Source organism: Nomascus leucogenys, chromosome 8, assembly GCF_006542625.1.
Source record: "Nomascus leucogenys isolate Asia chromosome 8, Asia_NLE_v1, whole genome shotgun sequence".
Classification (NCBI taxonomy): Eukaryota; Metazoa; Chordata; class Mammalia; order Primates; family Hylobatidae; genus Nomascus; species Nomascus leucogenys.
Genome location: NC_044388.1, coordinates 79,036,478 through 79,058,955, shown reverse-complemented (window position 1 = coordinate 79,058,955; position 22,478 = coordinate 79,036,478). Strand labels below are relative to the sequence as shown.

Here is a 22,478-nt window from a genome sequence, read left to right as displayed (position 1 = left end):
TGACTTTTTATTATTGGTTTAATAATAGCTCTAGTCCATACGGTAATTGTAAGGATTAGATAAGAAAATGCATACAACAAACTTAGTCGAATTCTGGGACATAGCACACACTAAATAGTAGCTATTATTATTACATGACAGTCTCCCCTATTAGACTGCAAGCTTCTTGAGGACAGGGACCATGTCCTCAAACCTAACACTGTCCTTGACCTGTAATAGGTGCTCAGTAAAGGTTTGTTGAGTTAAAATGAATAATAATAATAATAATCTACTGAATAAATGGTTTATGTAACCATCTGAATTAGCTTAGTCATCTTGTTTAACAGTGGAACAACATTTGATGTCTATTTTTTTTCTCCCTAGGTGCATTGTGTTGTAATCATTCAAAGGATAACCAAATGTGCCGTGATGTATGTGAACAGGTAAGATTACATAATAATTACAGAGGCAGCCAGACACAGTGGTTCATGCCTGTAATGCCAGCACTTTGGGAGGCCAGGGTGGGAGGATTGCTTAAGGCCAGGGGTTCAGGACCAGCCAGGACAACATAGCAAGACCCCTGTCTCTAAAAAATAAAAATAAACAAGTAAAATTATAGAGGCTACTAGTTATACAACCATTTATTAAGTATAATTGTTTTTGGAGAAGTCTGTTGGATAGTACCTTAACTAATTGTCCAGGGTTCACATCACCAATAATGGGGCAAAGTGACTGTCTGCTGACATGATACACTGAGAAGGAAAATATTATAATTGCATAATTTGAATTCTGAAGAAATAGTCGGGCAAACCCAGTTTGAGGAATATTCCTCAAAACATCAATGCTTGTACTCTTTAAAAATGTCAGTGTTATAAAAACAAAGAAAGGCTAAGAAACTGTTACAGAGTAAAGGAAACTAAAGAGATGTGACAACAAAATGCAATATGTGATCCTGGATTGGATCCTGGAATGAAAGAAAATTGCTATGAAGGACATTATCAGGATAAACTGGTAAAATTTGAATATAGACTGGATATTAAATAGTAGTATTATACCAATACTGTGATCCTGAATTTGGTGATTATATTGTGGTTGGGTGTGTTGGTGTCCTTGTTCTTAGGAGATACATGCTAGGATTTAGGAATGAATGAACATAATGTCTATAACAAATTCTAACATAGTCCTTCAAAATAATAGTATGTAATAATAATTTGTGTATATATAGAGAGAATTAAAGCAAATGTTGCAAAGTGTTAAGGATGGGTGCATCTTGATGAAGACCATGTAGGTATTCACTGTACTATTCTTAAAAGTTGTCTGTAGGTTTGAATTTTTCTGGTTGAACCTGTTTATGAAAGTTCCACTGAAGCACTACCCATTCATAAAGCCCTACCTTTCTTTCAGGCTTGGTCATGTATGTCTAGTCTTAGCACTCGAGAAATAATAGTCTCAATCATCTTTTAGAGGAGTCTTCAAGTAATAACGTGGATCTTGTTATTTTTAAAACTGAGAGAACTACTTAACTGGGACTATAACTTCTCATAAGTAATAATAATGAAGATGTAGAAAGATTTTGCAAGATATGGTCTGATTATAAGACATGACACTGATTCATCTCATCTAAATGGCTACCAGAGAATTCAGTGACATATCAAATCACTATTGCAAATTAAGTTTGCTGCACACTTACTGCCAGAAGAATAGCTTTTTAAAGCAAAAATGGCACCTTGATGATATCATAAGGAAGCTTTTAAAGTAGCTCTGCTACTTTGGGAAATATGACTTACCTGACTTTTCACTTTGTTTCTTGCTTTTTCTACTGATGTTCTATAGGGTGAATGATTTTTAGGAGGTATCTTGTAATGAGGCACCAGCAGCAGGCAAGGTCTAATTTCTTAAAATCTGGAATGCTAGAAATTATATAACTTAGCAAATTAATTGAATACTATAGTCACCCTAATAAAGAACATTCTTCCCCAACCAAGTTCTTAACTAATTGAGAAATAAGGCAGATACGTCCAAAAATATTACTTTTATTACTAGTTACACAGATGTCGAATGTGACTTTTATCTCTAGGCACACACTAAGTGACAGAATTAGACTTACTCCCAGAGGAGGAGAGGTAAGGGCTGTGTTACATGTGTTTGCTTTCCCCTACCAAACTCAATGGTCAGCTAAGTCAGCCATCCTGATCATGGGAGAAGTGTATCAGGGGTGTGGAGAGAGACCAGGGCTGTTAAAACTCATAGAGCTCACTTCAAAGAGAAGGAAATGCTGTGAGTGAGGAATCATTATTTCTTCAACCAGTAGGGAATGCAGACAGGATGGAGTCTTGATGACATTTAGATTTTGAACTGAGTAAACAGCATTCTTGATGACTCTAGGAGGTTAGGGAAAAGATTTGGTTTGAGGAGAAGGTGAGCTGTTGAATTATCAGTGAAAACCACTATGTGAAGATAGGGATTTGGAATTAAAACTTTTGGAATTGGAATTTAGGTAAGAAGTCAGGGCTGGTAGCTTATAATATTCAGCAAAATATGTGTGATGGTTTAAAGTGAAACTGTCAACAGTGTCAGATGCCAAAGAAAAGTCAAGGAGTTTGAGAGCTGAGAAAAGGCCCTTAGTCTAAAAAAAAAAAAAAAAAAAAAAAGCCAGTTAGTGGAGATTTTAAAAACATCTCCCTGCAGTAGGGATTTTTGTTTGCTTTGTTTGTGATGAATTCCTTGGTGCCTAGAACAGTTAAAACAGTATCTAACACTCAAAACTCTCAATAAATATTTCTAGATCAACTGGAACAATGGAGCTAAAAGTCACACTGCAGGCATAAAAAATTTTTTAATAAAAATATTTACAGTTATGTAATTTTTCAGACTTACAAAAATGTATTCAGTTTTTGTATATGTCTTACCTGTATATATTATGAATTCCTTGAATCATAGGGATCGTGTCTCATTTGCCTATGTTGTATTCATGTCCCTGCTCATGCAGACTAATTAGTTAATATTTTTGAGTTGATTGGTGAAGAAATGGGTACAATGAAAGGAAAAAGCTGGAAAAGTCAGTAAGTGCAGGAAGTAAAGATTTGTTTCAAGATGAAAAGTTTTTACTTGTTTAAAGACAAAGGAAAAATGAGTTATGACAGAGGAAGGAGATAAGTATGGGTAAAAAACTTCTCAAAATTCAAGATTGTAAACCCTATGATCTGATAATTTCTGCCTTGAGTGACATACAAGTTTGGTTATTAAATTTTTTGCTCTGAGATGATTTGTATAATTATAGTATATATTCTAGTATGTATTCTGAATAAGCATTCATCTTTCTTTTTAAGTGTGATTACTAGTTGTTTAGCAAGAAAAGTGACTTTATATTCAAGTCCACCTTATTATCTGAAAGTTTACGTAGTACGTGCTGGTTTATTTAAGCTAAATGTATTTCTAATAAGTATGTGTTTATCAGTTTAATTCATTCTACTTTATAGGATCATAATTTTAGAGATAGAAGGGACCCAATAGATTATCTAACTTTTTAATTTTGCTTATTAGCTATTCAGGAAACCAGAAACTGGGACCTAAATTTTATTTTACACTTTTCCCTAAGTGCCATGCCCTTTACTGTACCCCTTTACATGCATTATTTTCATTTAATTCTTACACCCAGCCCTTGAAAGAGGTATTGTCATTATTTGTATATTATAGGTAAAGAAACTGAAATATAGAAGACTTAAATAACTTACCAAGGCCCCAAGCCAATTAGTTGAGGAACAGGGACTCAAACTCAAATGTGTCTGATTACAAAGTCCATACCCTTAGCCACCAGGATATAACTACCTCCTATGAGGCCAAGTGGTTTGCCCAGTGGTATTCAGAGTGTATTTCCAACTCTCAGTTCTATATTATTTCCATTGGTCTAACCTGTTTCAAGTGCTTGTAGGTTTTTTGCCTTTTTTGTTTGTTTTTGTTGTTGTTATTGAGGGGAGATGGAATTGCAGGAAGAAGGAATGAATGAGAGAGCATAGCCATCCCTGTGCTTTTTCCTAGTCTGCTACAATGTCATATCTTTCGTTTTTTCTTCCTCTTTCTCTTTTTCATTCTTTCTTATCTTTCATTGTTGTCTTTTTTAATCGATTTTTCTTTTCTTTCACTTTTCCTTTTATCTTTTTATAATAGAAAACTTTAAGTATATACAAAGGTAGAGAGAAAAGTGTAATAAACCCCCATATTCAGCTTCAACATTATTAAGTCATGACCAGTTGTGTTTCATTTAAATCTCTTTTTACTTTCCCCACTATATTGAGGCAAATTTGTGTAGCAGCAAAATCTCAATTGTCATATTATTTGATCCATAAATTTTCAGTTTGGAGCTACAAATGATATGTCATTTTAAAAAAAGATAACCACAATACTGTTATTCCTTCTTTGAAAATGTAATATTCAAAAATCTAGTTATTCAGATTTCTTAATTATTTTATAAGGTTTTTTTAGTTTGGATCAGAATTCAAGTGATATATATATATATATATATATTGCAGTTGGTTATATGTTTTTTAAATATCTTTTGATCTGTAGGTTTCTCCTTGCAATTTATTTGATGAATTAATTTGATCATTTGTCCTATAGAGTTTCCCATAGTCCAAACTTTGGTGTTCACATCCCCCTGGTGTCATTTAACATTTTCCTCTTTCCTCTGTGTTTCTTAGTAATTGGCAGTTAGATTTAGAGCAGAGCTATCCAATGGCACTTTCTACAATGATGAAAATATTCTAGACCTGTATGGTAGCCACTAGCCACATGTGCCAGGTGAATACTTGAAATGTGCTTAAAGAGACTGAGGAACTTTAATTTTTAATTTTATTTATTTTACTTGATTTAAGTTTAAATACCCACACATGGCTAACAGCTACCTTAGGAGCCAGATCCAGAGGCTTAGTTTTGTTTAAGTCTTCCCCCAAAAATGTCTCTTTTTGTGTGTTAACAGTCATTGTGATAATTGTCTAAATGCGTTAATTCACTAGGGGTTGCAAAATAGTGATATTCTATGTCTTTTCACTTCTTAATTGTAGTTGGTAGTTTTGGAGGAAAATGGCTAATAAATAAGCTAACTGGAGATAAATCCTTTTTCATTGTCCATAGCATTCATGGATTTTACCGTCTCAGCTATTTGCAGGTAATCATGAAGGTCTGTCTGATATGTGTAATGATTTATTATTTACTGAAACACCAAATTGTAATTGCATAACGTCCTATTTGGAAGTGAGCCATTTAGCTTAGTGATTGAACCTTTGTCAGCTCATCAGCATCAATTAAAAAAAAAACAAAACAGCTTTGTTTCTATCTTACAGCATTTTATGGAGAACTTATGTGCCATAATGCTGTTTACAAATTTGATCTTCACCAGTATCACGGGTTTGATGACAGTCTATTTTTCACTGTTACCAGTTAACTAAAAACAATTTACAGAACAGTTTAGAATAAACTTATCTTTTTTTTCTTCTTTCTCTCGCTCTCTAACCCCCAGCCTCTAAACAGGTTGGTAGCCTGGGTTTCTCCACTTTTTTTGGTCAATAGAAAAGGGTCTAGACTTGCTGTATTTGGACTTTTCTTGCTTATTTACGAAACTAATCAATACTTTTTAAGAAATGTTACCTCAGCTTAACTTAGATCATTCTGAAGGTTTTCCACTTATAAAAGGAGCCAGGCACGGTGGCTCATGCGTGTAGTCCCAGCACTTTGGGAGGCTGAGGGGGGCGGATCGCTTTGAGCTCAGGAGTTCAAGACCAGCCCTGGCAACATGGTGAAACCCTCTCTCTACAAAAAAATACAGAAATTAGCCAGGCGTTTGTGGCTTATGCCTGAGGTCCCAGCTACTTGGGATGCTGAGGCTGGAGAATCGCTTCAGCCTGGGAAGTGGAGGTTTCAGTGAGTTGAGATCACACCACTACACCCCAGCCTGGGTGATAGAATGGGACTCTGTCTTAAAAAAATAAATAAAATAAATAAAAAGGAAGTTGGAAAATATTCTAGACAACTGATAAATCTAGAGGATAATAAGTTTTACCTCTTCTTATTTCTTATAGAAAAATGCCACAAAAACTTTTTTTTTTTTTGCCAAATAGATTTTCTCCTCAAAAAGTGAATCCCGACTAAAACATCTGTTGCAGCGAGCCCCAGATTATTGCCCAGAGACAATGGTAAGTCTTATTGTAACTTACCTGTAGAAGCTTCTGTCTAAATGAAACTATCCAATGAATTACTTTCAGAGTTAGCAAATTTTTGAATGTGATTGGAATTTGTGGTCAAAATAAAATGTTAAGTTTAACTTAAATACTTAAAAAAAATCTTCATATAAATTGCTAGATAGAATATTGTTTTTCTTCTTTTATTATCCTATGATATAGATCTAAAAACAATCTTAAATATAAATGTGTTCTTACCTTTAAATTTCATTATAGTATTTTATCTGGGGTTGGGCACGGTGGCTGACGCCTGTAATCCCAGCACTTTGGGAAGCTGAGGCGGGTGGATTACCTGAGGTCAGGAGTTCGAGACCAGCCTGGCCAGCATAGTGAAATCCCGTCTCTACTAAAAATACAAAAATTAGCCAGACGTGGTGGCACACGCCTGTAGTCCCAGCTACTCCGGAGGCTGAGGCAGGAAAATTGCCTGAACCCAGGAGGCGGAGGTTGCAGTGAGCCGAGATTGTGTCACTGCACTCCAGTCTGGGCAGCAGAGTAAGACTCCATCTCAAAAAAAATTATCTGGAACTTATAATTTTATTTATTATTATAGTTTGACTAATTTTATGAAAACTGTAATAACTAAATCTATTTATTTTGATTTTGGAAAATTGAATTTGAGATAAGGGAAAATATATGACTTATTATCTTTCAATTTTCTGACATACTACAGATATATTGCTTACCTATCTGAATCAGGTAACTTAAAATGTCTCTAATACTTGCGCTGTCCTCAGTGTTTGGGATGCTCATGTGCCAGACCAAGAAAGTGTGAGTTTGTTTGCAAGAGCCTCTTTAGATATGGTGGCTTGTATTATGTGAAGGGGAAAATAAGTTGATGATTAAATAGTTCTGACTGACACATTCCCTTTGGTCTTCACTTTTGTCTGTCAGCTTGGAAACAGTGATTCCGGTAAGTATCCTGAGTAACTAGACTCATTGTTAATGCTCTCAGATGGGAAAAGAACAAGGAATATTTCTGTATCTCAGCTTTGTTCCCCCCGAATAACTGATTGATGTGCCTATAGTTCTAGAACATTGACTGTATAGACATAGCCATAATCAAATTAGCTGTACATAATTTCTATAGAAATTAATTGTCATATTTAGGAACTGGTTATCTACATAAAAGCCTTTTGTTGGTTACACTTTTAGGTTGAAATTTGGAGTTGTATGAATTCATCTTTGCCAGGTAAGCAATAGGAGTGTAACATTTAGCGCTTAATTTTAAAAACTTACTGTGTGAATGTAAAATTAGTGTCATTGTCCTGGAACCTAATTTATACTCTGGAGTTTCTGTCCTCTCCTTCCCTTCAACACCTGAATTTTTTTTTCTAAGACACAGTCTTAACTGTGTTGCCCAGGCTGGTCTTGAACTCCTGGCCTCAAGTGATCATCCTGCCTTGGCCTCCCAAAATGCTGAGATTACAGGCATGACCCACCATGTCCAGCCCAAATTTTCAAATACATAATTTATTCTCATTCACTCAATCCTTAACTTTGTTCTCTTGTCTCCACTTCTGCCATTCTACTGAAACTAGTCTTTGAAAGCTTACCAGGATCTCTTGGTTCCTAGATCTTAGGGCTCTTTCTCAGTACTACTCTCTTTGACTTTCTGGAAACACTTGATATTATTGATTACTACCTCCTTATGACTCCACCTTGGCCTCAGAACCTATTCTGCCTTACCTTTTTTTTTGTAGATGGAGCCTTAAGGACTATGGTTATTTCTGTGTGTGGTCTTCTTCCCTTCTGTCTTCACATTCACCTTAGTAATCTCATTCCTTCCCAGAACTGTTAACTAATCAGCTCTGAGAAGGTAACTCTCAAATCTAAATCATTGTTTGTAACTTCTAGATATCTTTGTAGACATCTCTACCTGGATCTCTGCATCCAGGTGCCATCTGAAGCACAAATCCAAAATCAAACTCATAACTGCACCTCTTGTGAATGATACTAGACTGGAAACCCCCAAGTTATATTTTACTCCTTGTTCTTTCTAATTCCATTGACTCTCCCCTTGCAAAATTACACCTGTCCTCTCTATTTCTAGTTCAAGTCTTTATTCTTACACTCTTGGGATAGAATATTATAATAACCTTATAACTGATATTTCAACATATTATATCTTTCTTTCCTATCCTCTTCAAAAATAATTTCTCAGGGGATATTCAATTCCATCAGAATAAAACCCGAACTCTCTAGCCTGGCACTCATGATCTCCCAGGATTACAGCCTACTTTCCAGCCCTGGATAGAGCCAATTTCTTGAAAAAAAAAAAAAAAAAAAAAAAAAGAGTATACCTTATGTATCTCTGAATTCTAGAGGCTGTCGCACTGTTTAAAGTTTGTATTTCAAACAGGTTGTCTTCCTGAAATTGCCCACCTCCTTGCCTGTCTCCTAGTCTTGTACCCAGCATCCTTAGTATCCTGTAATTTTCTACACACACACGCGTGCACACACACACACACACACACACACACACACACTGTTGCTAACAAACTGTAATCTCCCAAATAGGATAAATCATATATTTTCTTTATTCCGTAATTTCATAGCCCACATAACACCTAACAGAGTGCCTTGTACATAGTAGGAGCTTAGTAAATATAAATGCTTGTTGGATAATTTAATATGTTCTAAGAGGCCACTGGATACCTGGAAACAGCAGCATACTTCATTATGATATAACAAGTCACAGAGTTTATGACCTATCTTGATTCCATTTAAAATTCTTTCCAACATGTGAGGAACCTGAATAGCAAGCAGCAAAGATTTAGAAGAAATTATACTAGGCAATGAGGCTAGATGTGAATTTGTTACCCTTTGTACCCTTAAGACACATAGAGATAAGCTTATAATATGCAGTATTTTTAGTCAATTTTTATAATTGGGGTAGTTTATTATATTTTGAGAGCTTTGTCTATCTGTGAACCATTTATTTGCCTTGTTTTACTTTTTAGCAGAATGCTTCTATTTGTTGTGTGAAGTCCTAGTTTCATTTGGGGAACTGTGTTACTTATTGCCTTGAATCTCTGACATTTTTTTTCAAATATAAATAATAATCTAACTTCAGATATAGATTCTCAAATTTATGTTTTACATAGAAGCAGCATAAGGCAATTTTAAAGGAGATAAGGAGGAATTTGCAGCACTCCTGCAAGCATAAGGCTTTTCTCTTTTCATAATTATTTCTTGTATCTCCTACTTTTTTTTTTGAGATGGAGTTTCGCTCTTGTTGCCCAGGCTGGAGTGCAGTGGCACAATCTCAGCTCACTGCAACCTCTGCTTCCCAGTTTCAAGCAATTCTCCTGCCTCAGCCTCCCAAGTAGCTGGGATTACAGGCATGCACCACCACGCCTGGCTAATTTTGTATTTTTAGTGGAGACAAGTTTTCACTATGTTGGTCAGGCTGATCTCGAACTCCTGACCTCAAATGATCCACCCACCTCAGCCTCCCAAAGTGCTGGGATTACAGGTGTGAGCCACCACACCCAGCCTTTTGTTGTTGTTGTTGTTTTGATTTTTTGTTTTTTTGAGACAGAGTCTTGCTGTTGCCCAGGCTGGAGTGCAGTGGTGCAGTCTCGGCTCACTGCAACCTCCACCTCCTGGGTTCAAGCAGTTCTCCCACTTCAACCTCCCGAGTAGTTTGGACTACAGGTGTGTGCCACCATGCCCAGCTAATTTTTGAATTTTTAGTAGAGATGGGGTTTCACCATGTTGGCCAGACTGGTCTTGATCTCGTGACCTCAAGTGATCTGCCCGCTTTGGCCTCCCAAAGTGCTGGGATTACAGGCGGGAGCCACTGAGCCCGACCCTATCTCCTACTTTTACCTTAGGATTCATTCATTGACATTTATAATTGCAAAAGGGGTTTAAAAGCAAATTAGAAGCCCAGGCGTGGTCACTTACACCTGTAATCCCAGCAGTTTGGGAGGTCAAGGCAAGCACATTACCTGAGGTCAGGAGTTCAAGACCAGCCTGGTCAACATGGTGAAACCCCATCTCTACTAAAAATACAAAAATTAGCCGGGCATGATGGCAGACGCCTGTAGTCCCAGCTACTCAGGAGGCTGAGGCAGGAGAATTGCTTGGACCTGGGAGGCTGAGGTTGCAGTGAGCCAAGATCGCGCCACTGCACTCCAGCCTGGGCAACAGAGCAAGACTCCGCCTCAAAAAAAAAAAAAAATTAGAACACTTTTTATAATTTTATCATCTTTCAGTTTCACAATAATTTGGTTGGAAGAGTCGCTGCTGAACATAAATTGAACCAGAATAATACATAGTCATTTTGCCCCATGATTAAATGTGCCCATCAAAGCCAGATATACCTGACTCACAACAATTGCCCCTGTTTACTAAGTATCAGTTTTTAAACAGGATCATGAATTTTATGCTATTCTAGGTAGTTACTGTTTTGAATACAGTAATATTTGTGCCCTTTCTTGTTAGTTTGCTTAAGTTAAATTAAAATCTTTGCCTCTGATTAACAGTCTAACAGTAAGAAAGCCCTCTTCCTTGCTTTCCTTCCCTTGTATGTCCTCTGGTAAAGATGTTACCTACCCAAGAGTGAGAATGACTTAAAGAGCATTTAGGGTGGGAAGGAAAAGAGAAAAAACAAACGACCTGATAATTATGCTGTGAGGGACTTTGAAAGAGACAGATAGCAGTGGAAGTAAGGGTAAAGGGAGGTCCTTAATAATTTTGAGGCCCTGCTGTCTGAACCAGTTTTCTTATGGACACCTGCTTTGACTTTTAGTAGTAGCCTTGAAACATCTGGCATGCTATTTGTTTTTATTGCTACTTATGACCAAAACATTTAAACATTTTGTTTTTAAGGTGTGTTTAAGAAGTCTGATGGCTGGGTTGGCTTAGGCTGCTGTGAACTGGCTATTGCCTTGGAGTGTCGACAGGCATGCAAGCAGGTAACACTGGGCAGTCAGGCTCTCAAACATCACGGAGCGCAGTTTGGTTTTAGCTGTGCATATGTCTTGGGCCTTGCCCACCTCCTAGCTTTGCAGAGGTAACCCACGAAAACTGCAAATTTAGCATTTCTTGTATAGACCATTTCCTTTTAGACTTGCTGTTTTTTTATTTATGGCTGCTGCATATGGCCTCAGCCTTCTTTTATTCTTTCTTATCATTCCTTGTCTCTGCCATGCAAAAAAGAACTGGTCCTTCTTTTTTGCATGGCAGAGACAAGGAATTTAGGTCTTCCATACTTTGCCTGCAATCATGCTGAGTCAATGCTGATGATGGCTGGGTAAATTTAGGGTATGCTTGGATGAAAACATTTGACACAGTTGGCTTATTTTTTCATCTCCTTTTCTCTGTTTCATCATGGCTTTACCCTAAGTGTGTTCTTATATCCCTTCTCTGCTCTGAAGATGAATGTGACTCGTACAGTGAGTTATTACTTATCTTTGATATGATATAGTTCTGCCCCAATTCAGCTTAGGTGCCTGAGTTTGTCCTCACTTTCCATATTTTAGTAGTGGTTTCTCAGAGAGGAAAAACTAGCCTCTTGGTTCCTCTACTGCAAGTGGCAGAAATAGACTTAACTAGGAAACTAGAAGTGGTTAGATGGACCTGAAACCACAGTTGGAAAGCCTTCTCTTATTTTCTTCTTCTAGGGACTTATCTCGGATAAGAGTATATGAGATATGGTATCACCTTCACTTTCACAGAGACGACTATCCTATAGCCTGAGCAACGGTCTGGGCAGCACATGACCTAGCTGTCTGCTGCTGTCCTCCAGGCATTGAGGTGAAGCTGAGTTGCAGAGGATTTGAAGTATAACGGGTTTAGTGAGTTGTAAAACAGTTGCCGGCCCATTCTTCTTGCTCTCCCTGTCCTCATCAGCTGGCCTGTTCTAAATTGCACAGGCCTAGGTGATAGAACAGGAAGAATGGAGCAAGGAACCAGAGCCCACAGCTCTGGAATGGAGACTGACTCATGTGGAAAAACAACCACCCCTCAGCAGATTTTTTTTTTTTTTGGCTTCTTTTATATAGAAAGTATATACTTAAATCTGGCAAATAACTTGCTACTTCTCTAAGCACCAGTTTCCTCATCTGTAGAGGGGTTAGTATCTTCTTTATAAACTTGTTAAGAGACTTACACAAAAATAACTTGTTAAATGCCTGGCATAGTACCTCTTCCCTATTTAGTTGCCCCCTCCATTATATACTCAGCGAGTTCAGAATGAAAGTTTAGAATGTGAAAAGTTAAAGAAAAAGCAAAATGTAAGTGCCCTGGCAGAGCTTCACAAGAAAATTTGCTACAGAGTGGAATTCAGCTAAAAAAAAAAAAGTCCTCTGATTTACAATTTCCTTCAAAGACATCTAGTTTCTGAAATAACAAAAGGACTATGTTATTATGTGAGATTAAAGCCATAAAAGTTAGAGCAAAGCTCTAGAATATTGAGTAGCCCTACAGATGATGTTTTTTTTTTTAAAGAAATTGCATGAAATTTGTTTGTTGTATTTTAGGAACTTTAAAATATTTGAACATAAGGTTTTCCTTGATGAAATAAAGGATACTATATCAGTAATTAATATATGCTAACTTATGTTCTTTTTGCCCTGTGCTGAATAGCATGTATAATAAATTAATGGAGAAATTTGTTGGTTTTTAGGCATCTTCAAAGAATGATATTTCCAAAGTTTGCAGAAAAGAATATGAGGTATGCATTTTATTTAACGAATGTGGATAGCCTATTCAGATGTTATCAGAATTAACAAAATTACTTAAGTTTTTAAAATGAATTTATTTTTATACAACCTCCCTTTCACCTTACAGGAAATTTTGCATTGACAAAAATGTCATTTACTGTGTTTGGAAATGTTATGATTTTAGTTGATTTTTGTTGAAATGAAGTATTAATTTTAAAGAAATGCCTAAATCTCACATACAAAGGATTTAACCTATGATATTTTTATAACAAAGCAACTAGTTGTACCCAAGGTTGTGAAATAGTTTTTCTCATGTTTCATGTTCTCTTTTGTCTCATCTCCTATCTCTTGACCCATCCAGGTGGTATTCATTTCTATAAACTACCTCTAATCATAAAGAAAAGTAATAAAAGAAAGAAAATCACAGGGCTAGTGTGAATAGCTCAGACTTTCCTAGAATCTTGCATTTGGGGGAAAAAATACTAAGTTACAAAAGCTATATTAAATCTGAAGGACTCTCATCTCAATGGTGGGATTTCTAACACTGGCATCTAGATGGGGTAGATATTATGGCAGGGTATAGCGGAAGTATTTTACACCATACAAATATGTGCAGAAGATTGTGCCTGATATGAAAAAAACCTCCTCATTGGGGCTACTTTGTTCATTTTCTAGAACTCTGTTCTTAAATGTGACAATATTACAGTTTTTTGTAGTGTAAGGCTATGTAATTAAGGATACTTAAGTGCATATATCTCATGCACCATTTTTATATACAAACATTGGGATTCCTATTGCTGTGTTTTCTTGGAGAAGATAGAATAACTCTCTTAACTACTTCTAGGTTATAGTTTTTATTTTTTTCTTTTCTCAAAGCCTATATGTCTTATTTTTAAACTTGACAGTCTTATTTATCTTTTGTTCCTTTGTACTGTTTGCTAAGTTATAGCTATTCCTCTGAAGACAAATTTCCAAATTATAGCTCTCCTCTGTTCTTACTGAAAGGAGCCCTGCTACAGAGAAGTAAAAGATCTTTATTTTCTTATCTCTCTATCTTTGAAATAACCAGTTTTAGTTTCTCTTGAACAAAGTGGCTAACTGTAATAATTCCTTCTTTTCTCCTACATGATGTCTGACACTGTCCATCTTCCATAGCCTGTCCTCCGTTATTTTAGTGTGCTTCCTTCTCTTGTCTGGATTTCTGCATTGCCCTAGGAAGTCTGCCAGTTTGTGTTGATGAAGGACGAGACAGGAAAGGTAAGAGAGACAAACTGTCCTATGATAGAAATACTAAGAATAGTTTACCTTTCCCAGTCTATCTTCCCTAATTTGGCCTAGAATTAAGCAACCATTTTCCAAAAATCTGTATGGCAAAAGGATCCTTTCGTTTTTATATTAAAAGTTGATCCCACAAATTCTTCAATATAAGACTCAATTTGATTTCTTACATGTTATTTAGAAATGAAAATAGAGATAAGAGTACTTTAATGCAGGAAGGGTTCTGCATTATAAACCTAATGCAGTGACCATAAACAGTCACTGTCATGATTGTTGAAGTCTAGTCTAGACAAAAGCTATTTGTTATAAAGTGAATTGGGTAAATTTGGTGTAATATAGCCTATTTTTAACTGGACTGGTTGTTTATCAACATCAGAATAATTTATAAACTAGGCTTTTAGTATCTTTTCCTTAACACTGGAATGGTCCCTAAGCCATTTCTATAGGCGTGCAATTTTAAGGGTAGCATTTACCCCGGGGAGTGGTTTTATGTATAGTTTGATCTGAGTTTCAGAGAATGAGTAATTACATTTGGAGGAGCTAATGTTTTTCTTTTTTGGTAAGCTGTTGTAGATTTCCTTTTGAAGGGATTTGCTAAGAAATTTACTTAAAGTTTTAAAATTTTAATGCCGTTTAAGATTTTGTCTTGTTCTAGCCAACTTAAGATAAACCAGTTTAATGTAAAGCATTGTTACATCAGATTTTATAGAGTCTGGTTTTTTTCTTATGCAAATTAACAAGTACCTGTTGAATACTGAGAGTTTTATATATTAGAAAGAGCATTAACTGGAAGCAGACTTAGTTTAGAATTCTGATTAAGCAACTTTTAGCATAACTCTAAATGCTAAAGAATTATATCTAATTGAGTCAGGCTAATTAAAATATATACTGCACACATCAGGGCTCAGGGACATAAGAAAGCAGAGCAAGAATGTTTGGAGTTATCAGGAAAAACGTTGCAAATGAGAGAGGCCTGAAAGGATTGGTATAATTTGGGTAAAGACCTAAAGACCTAAGACTGTGGATCAAAGGTATGTTATCAAAAATGCACATGGCTTATGCGGGAGGAAAAGAGAAGACAGACCTATTTTGGGCTGCAAGTCTGTGCTCGGATAGGTAAAGTGGGACCAAATCCTAAAAAGATGGCATTTTGAGGCTCAACTCATTATTAATGAGAGGGTGATAATTAAGGTTCTGTAAAAGGAGACCAATATATAACAAATAACAAAGCCAATATTTTAGAAACTTAAACTCATAATCCTGTGCAGGCTAAGTTTTAGATCCCACAAACCCCTCTAGCTTAGCCAAAAAGAGATAATAAATCCCAGACTAGGATAATAGTAATAGAGTCAAATATTCAAGAATAAATCAGAGATTCAAAGGCAGAATCCATCAGCAAGATTTGTTATGATGGATTGAATATAGATGATATTCAGGGAGATAATCTAATCTTTTAAGCCTAGTTTCCTGGCATTCATTTACTATTCTTCTATACTTAAAGGTACTAGTTAAAACTTCTCTTTCTGGTAATAGGGCAGGCTTGCTACCTGGACCAATCCTTCAGGTGAAAAGAACTTAAAATGCTAGATGAATTTGCTGGAAAGAAAATACGGACGCAGGCTTGCTACCTGGACCAATCCTCCAGGTGAAAATAACTTAAAATGCTAGATGAATTTGCTGGAAAGAAAATACGGAATGCTCAAGCCAAAAACTAAATGAAGGCAGGAATCCAGAGAAGTAAGAGCAGTAAAGAAGGCATTAGCTTTGAGGGCATTTGCTGAATCAATTTTTATAGCTTTGTAGCTTCACGAGGCTCAGAAGTCAGGAGACAAATCCTGGGTTCTGATTGAAGGTGGAAAATCTAATTGAAATCCCCTCCCCTTCCCACCAATAAATTTGGGATTCCAAAGGGACTATACACTTAGTATTAGGATGACCAGGAAATATGCTCATCTCCCTTTCCAGGGGGATCTGCAAGGAAAACTGCTTCTCTCCAACATTAGCCTTATTCCATTGAAAATTCATAACCCTAAGCTGGTCTTCACATGAGTTTGCAGCCCACATTTATATCAAGTGAGTGTTTGTAAAACCTCAAGCTGAGAATTTATTTCAAGTGGTTCTGAAATGGTAGTGGCCCTCAGATGCTTGAGAAAAGGTAACACAAATCCTCTCTGGAGGAACTGATCTTGTATTTCAGACCTCTTGAGATTTCCACAGATAAAGTCCTAAGGAAAAATAAGCAGTTCACAATAAAAAAGTCACAGAACTCACCAGAAAACATGATTCATCAAATAAAAGCCAACAGGAACAATGGTGAATAGAATCAGACCTAAAGATACTTCAGATATAGAAATTATCAGATGCAGACTAAAATGTTTAATATGTTTAAGAAATAAAATAGGCTTACAAATATGAAGAGCAGGCCGGGTGCGGTGGCTCACACCTGTAATCCCAGCACTTTGGGAGGCTGAGGCGGGTGGATCACCTGATGTCAGGAGTTTGAGACCAGCTTGGCTAACATGATGAAACCCTGTCTCTACTAAAAATACAAAAATTAGCTGGGTGTGGTGGTACACACCTGTAAATCCCAGCTACTTGGGAGGCTGAAGCAGGAGAATCACTTGAACCTGGGAGGTGGAGGTTGCAAAAAAAAAAGAAGAAGAAGAAGAGCAAGCATACTTGAAAACTAATCAAAGAGAATTTCCAGAACAGTATAATTGAAATACAAACACAATGGATGGGTGTTATAATAGTTTAGGTACAGCAAAGAAAGTTAGTAAATTGGAAGATAGAACTAAAGAAATTATATGGAAAAGAAACACAGAGGGGCATGAGGCTGAAAAATAGTTTAGGACACAGGAAGGATAGAGTAAGAAAATCCTCTCTAATTGGAGTACTAGAAGAAAAATAAATAGGATGGGCAGGAGCAGTGTTTAAAGAAGCACTACAAATACCCAGCAGGATCAAAGGAAAAAAAAATCCACATATTATAGACAGACGTCATAGCCAAAGATCTTAAAAGTAGTCAGAAAAAAAGGCATTGCCTTCAAAGAAGACCAACGACTGATTTCCCAGTAGCAACAGAGGAAGCCAGAAGACAGTAGAATGATTCCTAAATGGTTCCGAAAGAAAGTAACTATCAATCTAGCATTCTATATCCAGCAAAAATATATTTCAAGAAAGAGACAAAATTAAGCTATTTCTAGACAGCTAAAACAAAATTGCCATTAGTGGACCCTTTCTAGAAGTTCTCTGTAAAGGAAGTTCTAAAATATCTACTTCAGACAGAAAATTATTTGAGATGCAAAAGAGAATGGGAAAATAGAAAGTGGGTAAATTAGGACACAGATTTTTAAAACAATAGTAACGTATTACTGGATTTTTTAAGAAATAGTTAAAACATAGCAACAGTAGCATTTATGTTGGGAAATGAATTTGAAGAAATTGAAGCATATGGTGTGTTAGGGTCTTTACATTAAAAGACCCATATCTCAGAGGTGATTAGGAATCCAGACTAAAGATGAGGAGAATTATCATGCCCACAGTCAACCTTGAAGTAACCCTTGAACCTTGGAGTCAATGAAAGCTCCGTAGAAGAGAAAGTGTAAAAAGAATAGAGAGCTGGGTTTTGAGAGAGAACAGAATCTTTTAGAATCTAATAGAATCTAAAATAATCTGTTCTTTTGAAAAAAATAGAGAGGAGAGAGCTGAGTTTCTTTAGGGAACTAGAAAAGAAGGAGCCAGATACTGATCTGAAATTGATCAAAATGGAATGAGATATTCCAAAAACAGAGAACTTCCTATCACTGGAAATGTTCAAGTAAAGACTTACTGGATTCATCATGTGAAGGGGATTTTTGCAACAGTCAGGAGATTTGACGATCTCTCTTCCAACTCTGTAGCTCTCTTATTCTGATGAATACCTAAGAAATAATATATCCTTCACTACTTAAGGGTACTTCTTTTGATAATCACACTTGTTTTGATTGTGGGGTCACCAGACCTGGCCTGTAGGAGCTATCCAAATCAACCATTAGCTTGATAACTCCTTTATGGGCATGTTCAAGTATCATGGACATGCTCAGTTCTAGGTTCTCTGCATTTTCACAGGCTTTGTCCTTTGGCCCACCTAAAAGTATTGGCTAGGCCACATGGGGTTCATGAATGTGTTGTGAAGCCACAACCAGAGATGATATTCAAAGTATTCAGCAGCTGTAGTTACATAGACACCAACAGTCAGAACAGATGCTGGCTGTAAACCATAGGAATAGCCATACTTGTGCACATTGGCTGATTAGAACTAAAGTAAAAATGAATTCATGTTTTCCAGGGGGTGTGAAATACAGTGTAGATTCTTTTTGCATAGTCTTTGTTCACAGGTTGGCTGTGAACATTTCTTGAGCCACCAAAAGTATGATTTAAAAAATTTTTTGGTTGTTGATAGTTATTTTCTTTCTTGAATGTCACAATAAGCTTTGTTAAGGTAATATGAGGCTGATGAATTCCCAGAGACTGGCAATGGCTATAAAGTGATGAGATAAATTTTAGTTTGAGGTTTGTAAATCCATTTTATACCTTTAATGGCAGACCTTACCTGCCATTCTCTTAACATAATGGCCATAAATATAAATGCCTTTCCATTTGCTGTGTGAGCCACTGAAGTATAATGCTACAAATTTGCCATCATACTTTTTATATTTTTTACTTGTTTCTTCCTTCTTTCACAGATTTTTCTCTAAGCTTTTCTTTATATTTTCAGAAATGTCATTTTCATGTCTCTCCTTTGCTAGCTTTCTTCAATACACTTTTTTGATGTTATATCATTAAGGAAGGTGAGAAACTATGAAGGAAAGTTAGTAGGGGGTATTTTTGTGAGGACTAACTTTTTAGTCTTAAGGCAGTTAAGTTTTAAACTAAACAGTTGCCAATACAACTAAAATATTATTCTGCCATGGGGCTCTGGTTCTGTGAGAATGCTAAAATTAAGACTGTTGAGGATTCTGTCTTCTGTTAGCCCCACCTGTCAGTACACAGCTAAATGTATAGAACGGTGCAGGTATGTGTTAAATTTTAATTTTGGGATTTTCACATTGTTCAAAATTCAAAATGGTATACAATGAATTATCTTTCCCACAGCCATCCAGTTCCTAAAGTTACTAGAGATATTTAAGATATTTTCTGCATATAAAAGTAAATATATATATATATAGTCCCCCTCTACCCTCCTTTACCACAAATGGTGGTTTACTATACACTTTGTTCTGCCCCTGGATGCCAGTGTTTGGTGTATATTTATGTATGCCTACCCCGACTGTATACTGTTTCCTCAGGAAATGTCACAATAAAATGTTCTGCTTAAAGATTTCTGTGTATCTATTAATTTTATTTTGTTTCTTTTTCTTTCAAATTAACTCTGGTTCTAGATTTACTACCAGAAACATAAAGGAAAAGGGATGAAAAATTAGCCCAATTTAGAGATAAGAGGAGCAGGGATATCAGGACCAACAGGATTCTCTGGACAGCTAGAAGCCTCCTAAGCTTCAGTGTGATTGGATCTGTACTGCAGTGGTTCTAAGAATAGAGGAGACCATCTAGTTGTGGCAGATCACAGCCTAGGCTGTGGACAGTTGTGTTCCTTGCCCAGTCAGCTTTTAGGGATTTTAACAAAAGGAATCGTGTAGTACTATGCCCCAGCAAAGCCCTCAGGACCTAAAAGTAAAGCATCTTTTAGTTTATGCTGAGGCAACTTCAAGAATTGCCAGGATATAGTAAATAGAAGACTATGAATGAGAGGCTTTATAAATGGTAAAATGCTATACAGGTATACTGTATCAGAGTAGATTTGAGCCGTTACCTGCAGCTGATGAGCTCCAAAAAGAGCGAAACCTATTAGGTCCTGCAGTACTGGCTTAAGATAGTATAAAACTTTGTATGTTGTTTTGGTTGTCGTATTTGTTTTGTAGTTGGGGGAAGGGAGTAACTCCTATTTAGTCTCCTTGCTGCTAGTGTATTTCCTTTTCCAGTTCATTCTTCTCAGAAGTCACCTGAACGAGATCATTCCAAAAGGGAAATTTGATCAAATCAGATTAGATTGTGACCTGGTCTCATCTTAAGTGGCCAAGGTTTTCCCCTTAAGCAATCTCATCTCCCATAGATTTAATTGTTCCTGTATGCTGACAACTTCAGAATCTTCATTGCTAACCTGTTTTTCTGAGCTCCTGAACACTACTGGATACATGTACTTTTGATGCTCCCTTGGAACAACAAACAAACCAAAACTGATTGATTTCAAATCAACCAAATTGATTATTACTTTCTCTACCTTTTCTGCCTCCTCTTCCCTCCCTTCCACCCCTAAACAGCAACACACACACACACACAGACACACACACACAAACACACACACACACACACACATCCCAAAACAAAACTTACGATTTTTCTTGCATTTCTTGTTTGGTTGTACCAATATGATCCTTCCAGGCACATCAACTTAAATGCCTGAGAGGTATTGTCTACTCTTTCCTCTTTCTCATCACCTCCTACAAATTACTGTCTCTCAAGCCTAAAGAGTTGCCTTCTAAATGTACCTTAAATCAGTCTCCCTTCCAGATCCTCAGGTATTGCCTTAGCTTAGGTCTTTCTGCCACTTTTCTGGTTGCCTATAATAGCTGCCAAACTAGTTTTCCTGTATCTAATTTCTCCTCTTATCTACTATATCCACTTCTAGATTCATCTCTTTAAAGACCAAATTTGATCCATGTCACTACCTTCCTTAAACCCTTCAGTTGCTTCCCTGTAGAACACAGCTCATGCTCCTCAGCCCAGTATCCCAAGCTTTTCTCAGTCTAGCTCCTGGTTCATCTCTCTGTTACACTTAAGCAGCATGCTACTTATAGTTTCCCAGATTGACCCTGTTGTTTTATTTGTTAGTTGTAGTTGTACAAATTGTTTGTTCCACCTGGAATTCCTTCTTCTGAATCTTGGAACAAAAAGTATAGTATATTGGAGCTGGCAATACCAGCTCCCTACCAGCTAGGGAGTACTGCTTGTTAAATATTCAGGGATTTTGCAAGCCAGCTTGTAACTTAAAATCAGCCTTGGGTGGAGGTATTTGCACCGTGAACATCAGCAAATACTACAAATCCAGATTTTCTCCACAACCACCCCCAACAAAAAAAAGCTGGTCCCAGAACATCACTACCCCTATTGAACTAGAGTAACCTTTGCCTTAAGTCCTGGTTTAAATGGTACCACTTTAAAGCCTTTCCTGCCCATTCATCTTCTCTCCACACACATAAAATTGATCACTACTTCTAAGCCCTTTGCATGCTTTATTATAGCATTTGTCGCTCTATAGCATAACTATATTTACATGTCTCTTTTTAATACTAATCCCTGAGTTCCTGGGACAGAGTTCATATAGTTATCTGTGTCTCTGTCATTCATTCATTTAACATTCATTGAACTGATACACACCGAACCAATATATTTAATATGTATCAGGCATTGTTCTCAGGGTACAAAAATGAAAGGATTTAGTCTGCAAGAAGCTCATAGTTAGTCCATGGGAAGAGAGAAATCCAAATAGTCCATTACAATACAGTGAGACAAGTACATTGCTAGAAGTCTGTACAAGATATATTGGAGCCTGGAGGAAAAAACCCTGCCTAGGGAAATGGGAAAGTCTTCACAGAGCAGGTAAGACTTAAAGGATGAGCAGAAAGCTGTTGCCTGTAAAAAAAGTGCTACAGTCCGTACTTTTATAGATAGAAAAATTTTATAGACTTTTTCCCACTCTGGAGAATAGAATTATTCAAGATTCTTTGTAACACAGTATATCAGCTTTATGTGGAAACCCTGTGTAAATGTCTTACACTCTTGGAATGCATGGAGAAAGTGCTCATTTTCTACTGTACTGTGGAGAATGTTTTCATTCTGAGTACTATCTATTATCCCAATAGTGTTGTATAGTAAACCATCCCAAAACTCCATAGCTTAAAACAGTAACAATTTATTATTTCTCACAAATCTAAGGGCTTACTAGGCAGTTCTGCTCTGGCCAGGCTTAGCTGATTCCAGCTGGGCTCACTCATCCGTCTACAATCAGATGGCAGGTCAGCCTGGGGCTGCCTGCTTTAGGATGCCATTGGCTAAGTCAGCTCAGATCTTCTCCATGTTTTCCCCTCCCTCTAGCAGACTAGCTCAGGCATATTCACGTGGTGGTGGCAGGAGTCCAAGAGACAAAGTGGAAACATGCAAGGGTAGTTTGGGCAACTGCTTGCTCCAAGCTTGCTAGTGTCCACTAGGCCAA

The 22,478-nt window shown here is 36.8% G+C and overlaps 1 protein-coding gene across 5 annotated transcripts in view; it reads left to right on the top strand.

The window, feature by feature from the left end:
- Positions 1-22,478, top strand: part of RECK (reversion inducing cysteine rich protein with kazal motifs) — an 88,330-nt gene that overhangs the window by 14,624 nt on the left and 51,228 nt on the right. For 3 of the 5 annotated variants that reach the window (XM_003263346.4, XM_030817471.1, XM_030817470.1), the window contains exons 2-6: positions 364-422; positions 6,093-6,167; positions 7,368-7,404; positions 11,052-11,137; positions 12,850-12,897. In XM_003263346.4, coding sequence (XP_003263394.2) covers positions 364-422; positions 6,093-6,167; positions 7,368-7,404; positions 11,052-11,137; positions 12,850-12,897 — 305 coding nt within the window. Of the gene's footprint in view, positions 1-363; positions 423-5,109; positions 5,144-5,494; positions 5,506-6,092; positions 6,168-7,367; positions 7,405-11,051; positions 11,138-12,849; positions 12,898-14,041; positions 14,144-22,478 lie in introns of all 5 variants that reach the window. The other 2 variants (XM_012508759.2, XM_030817469.1) reach the window with 2 other exon arrangements.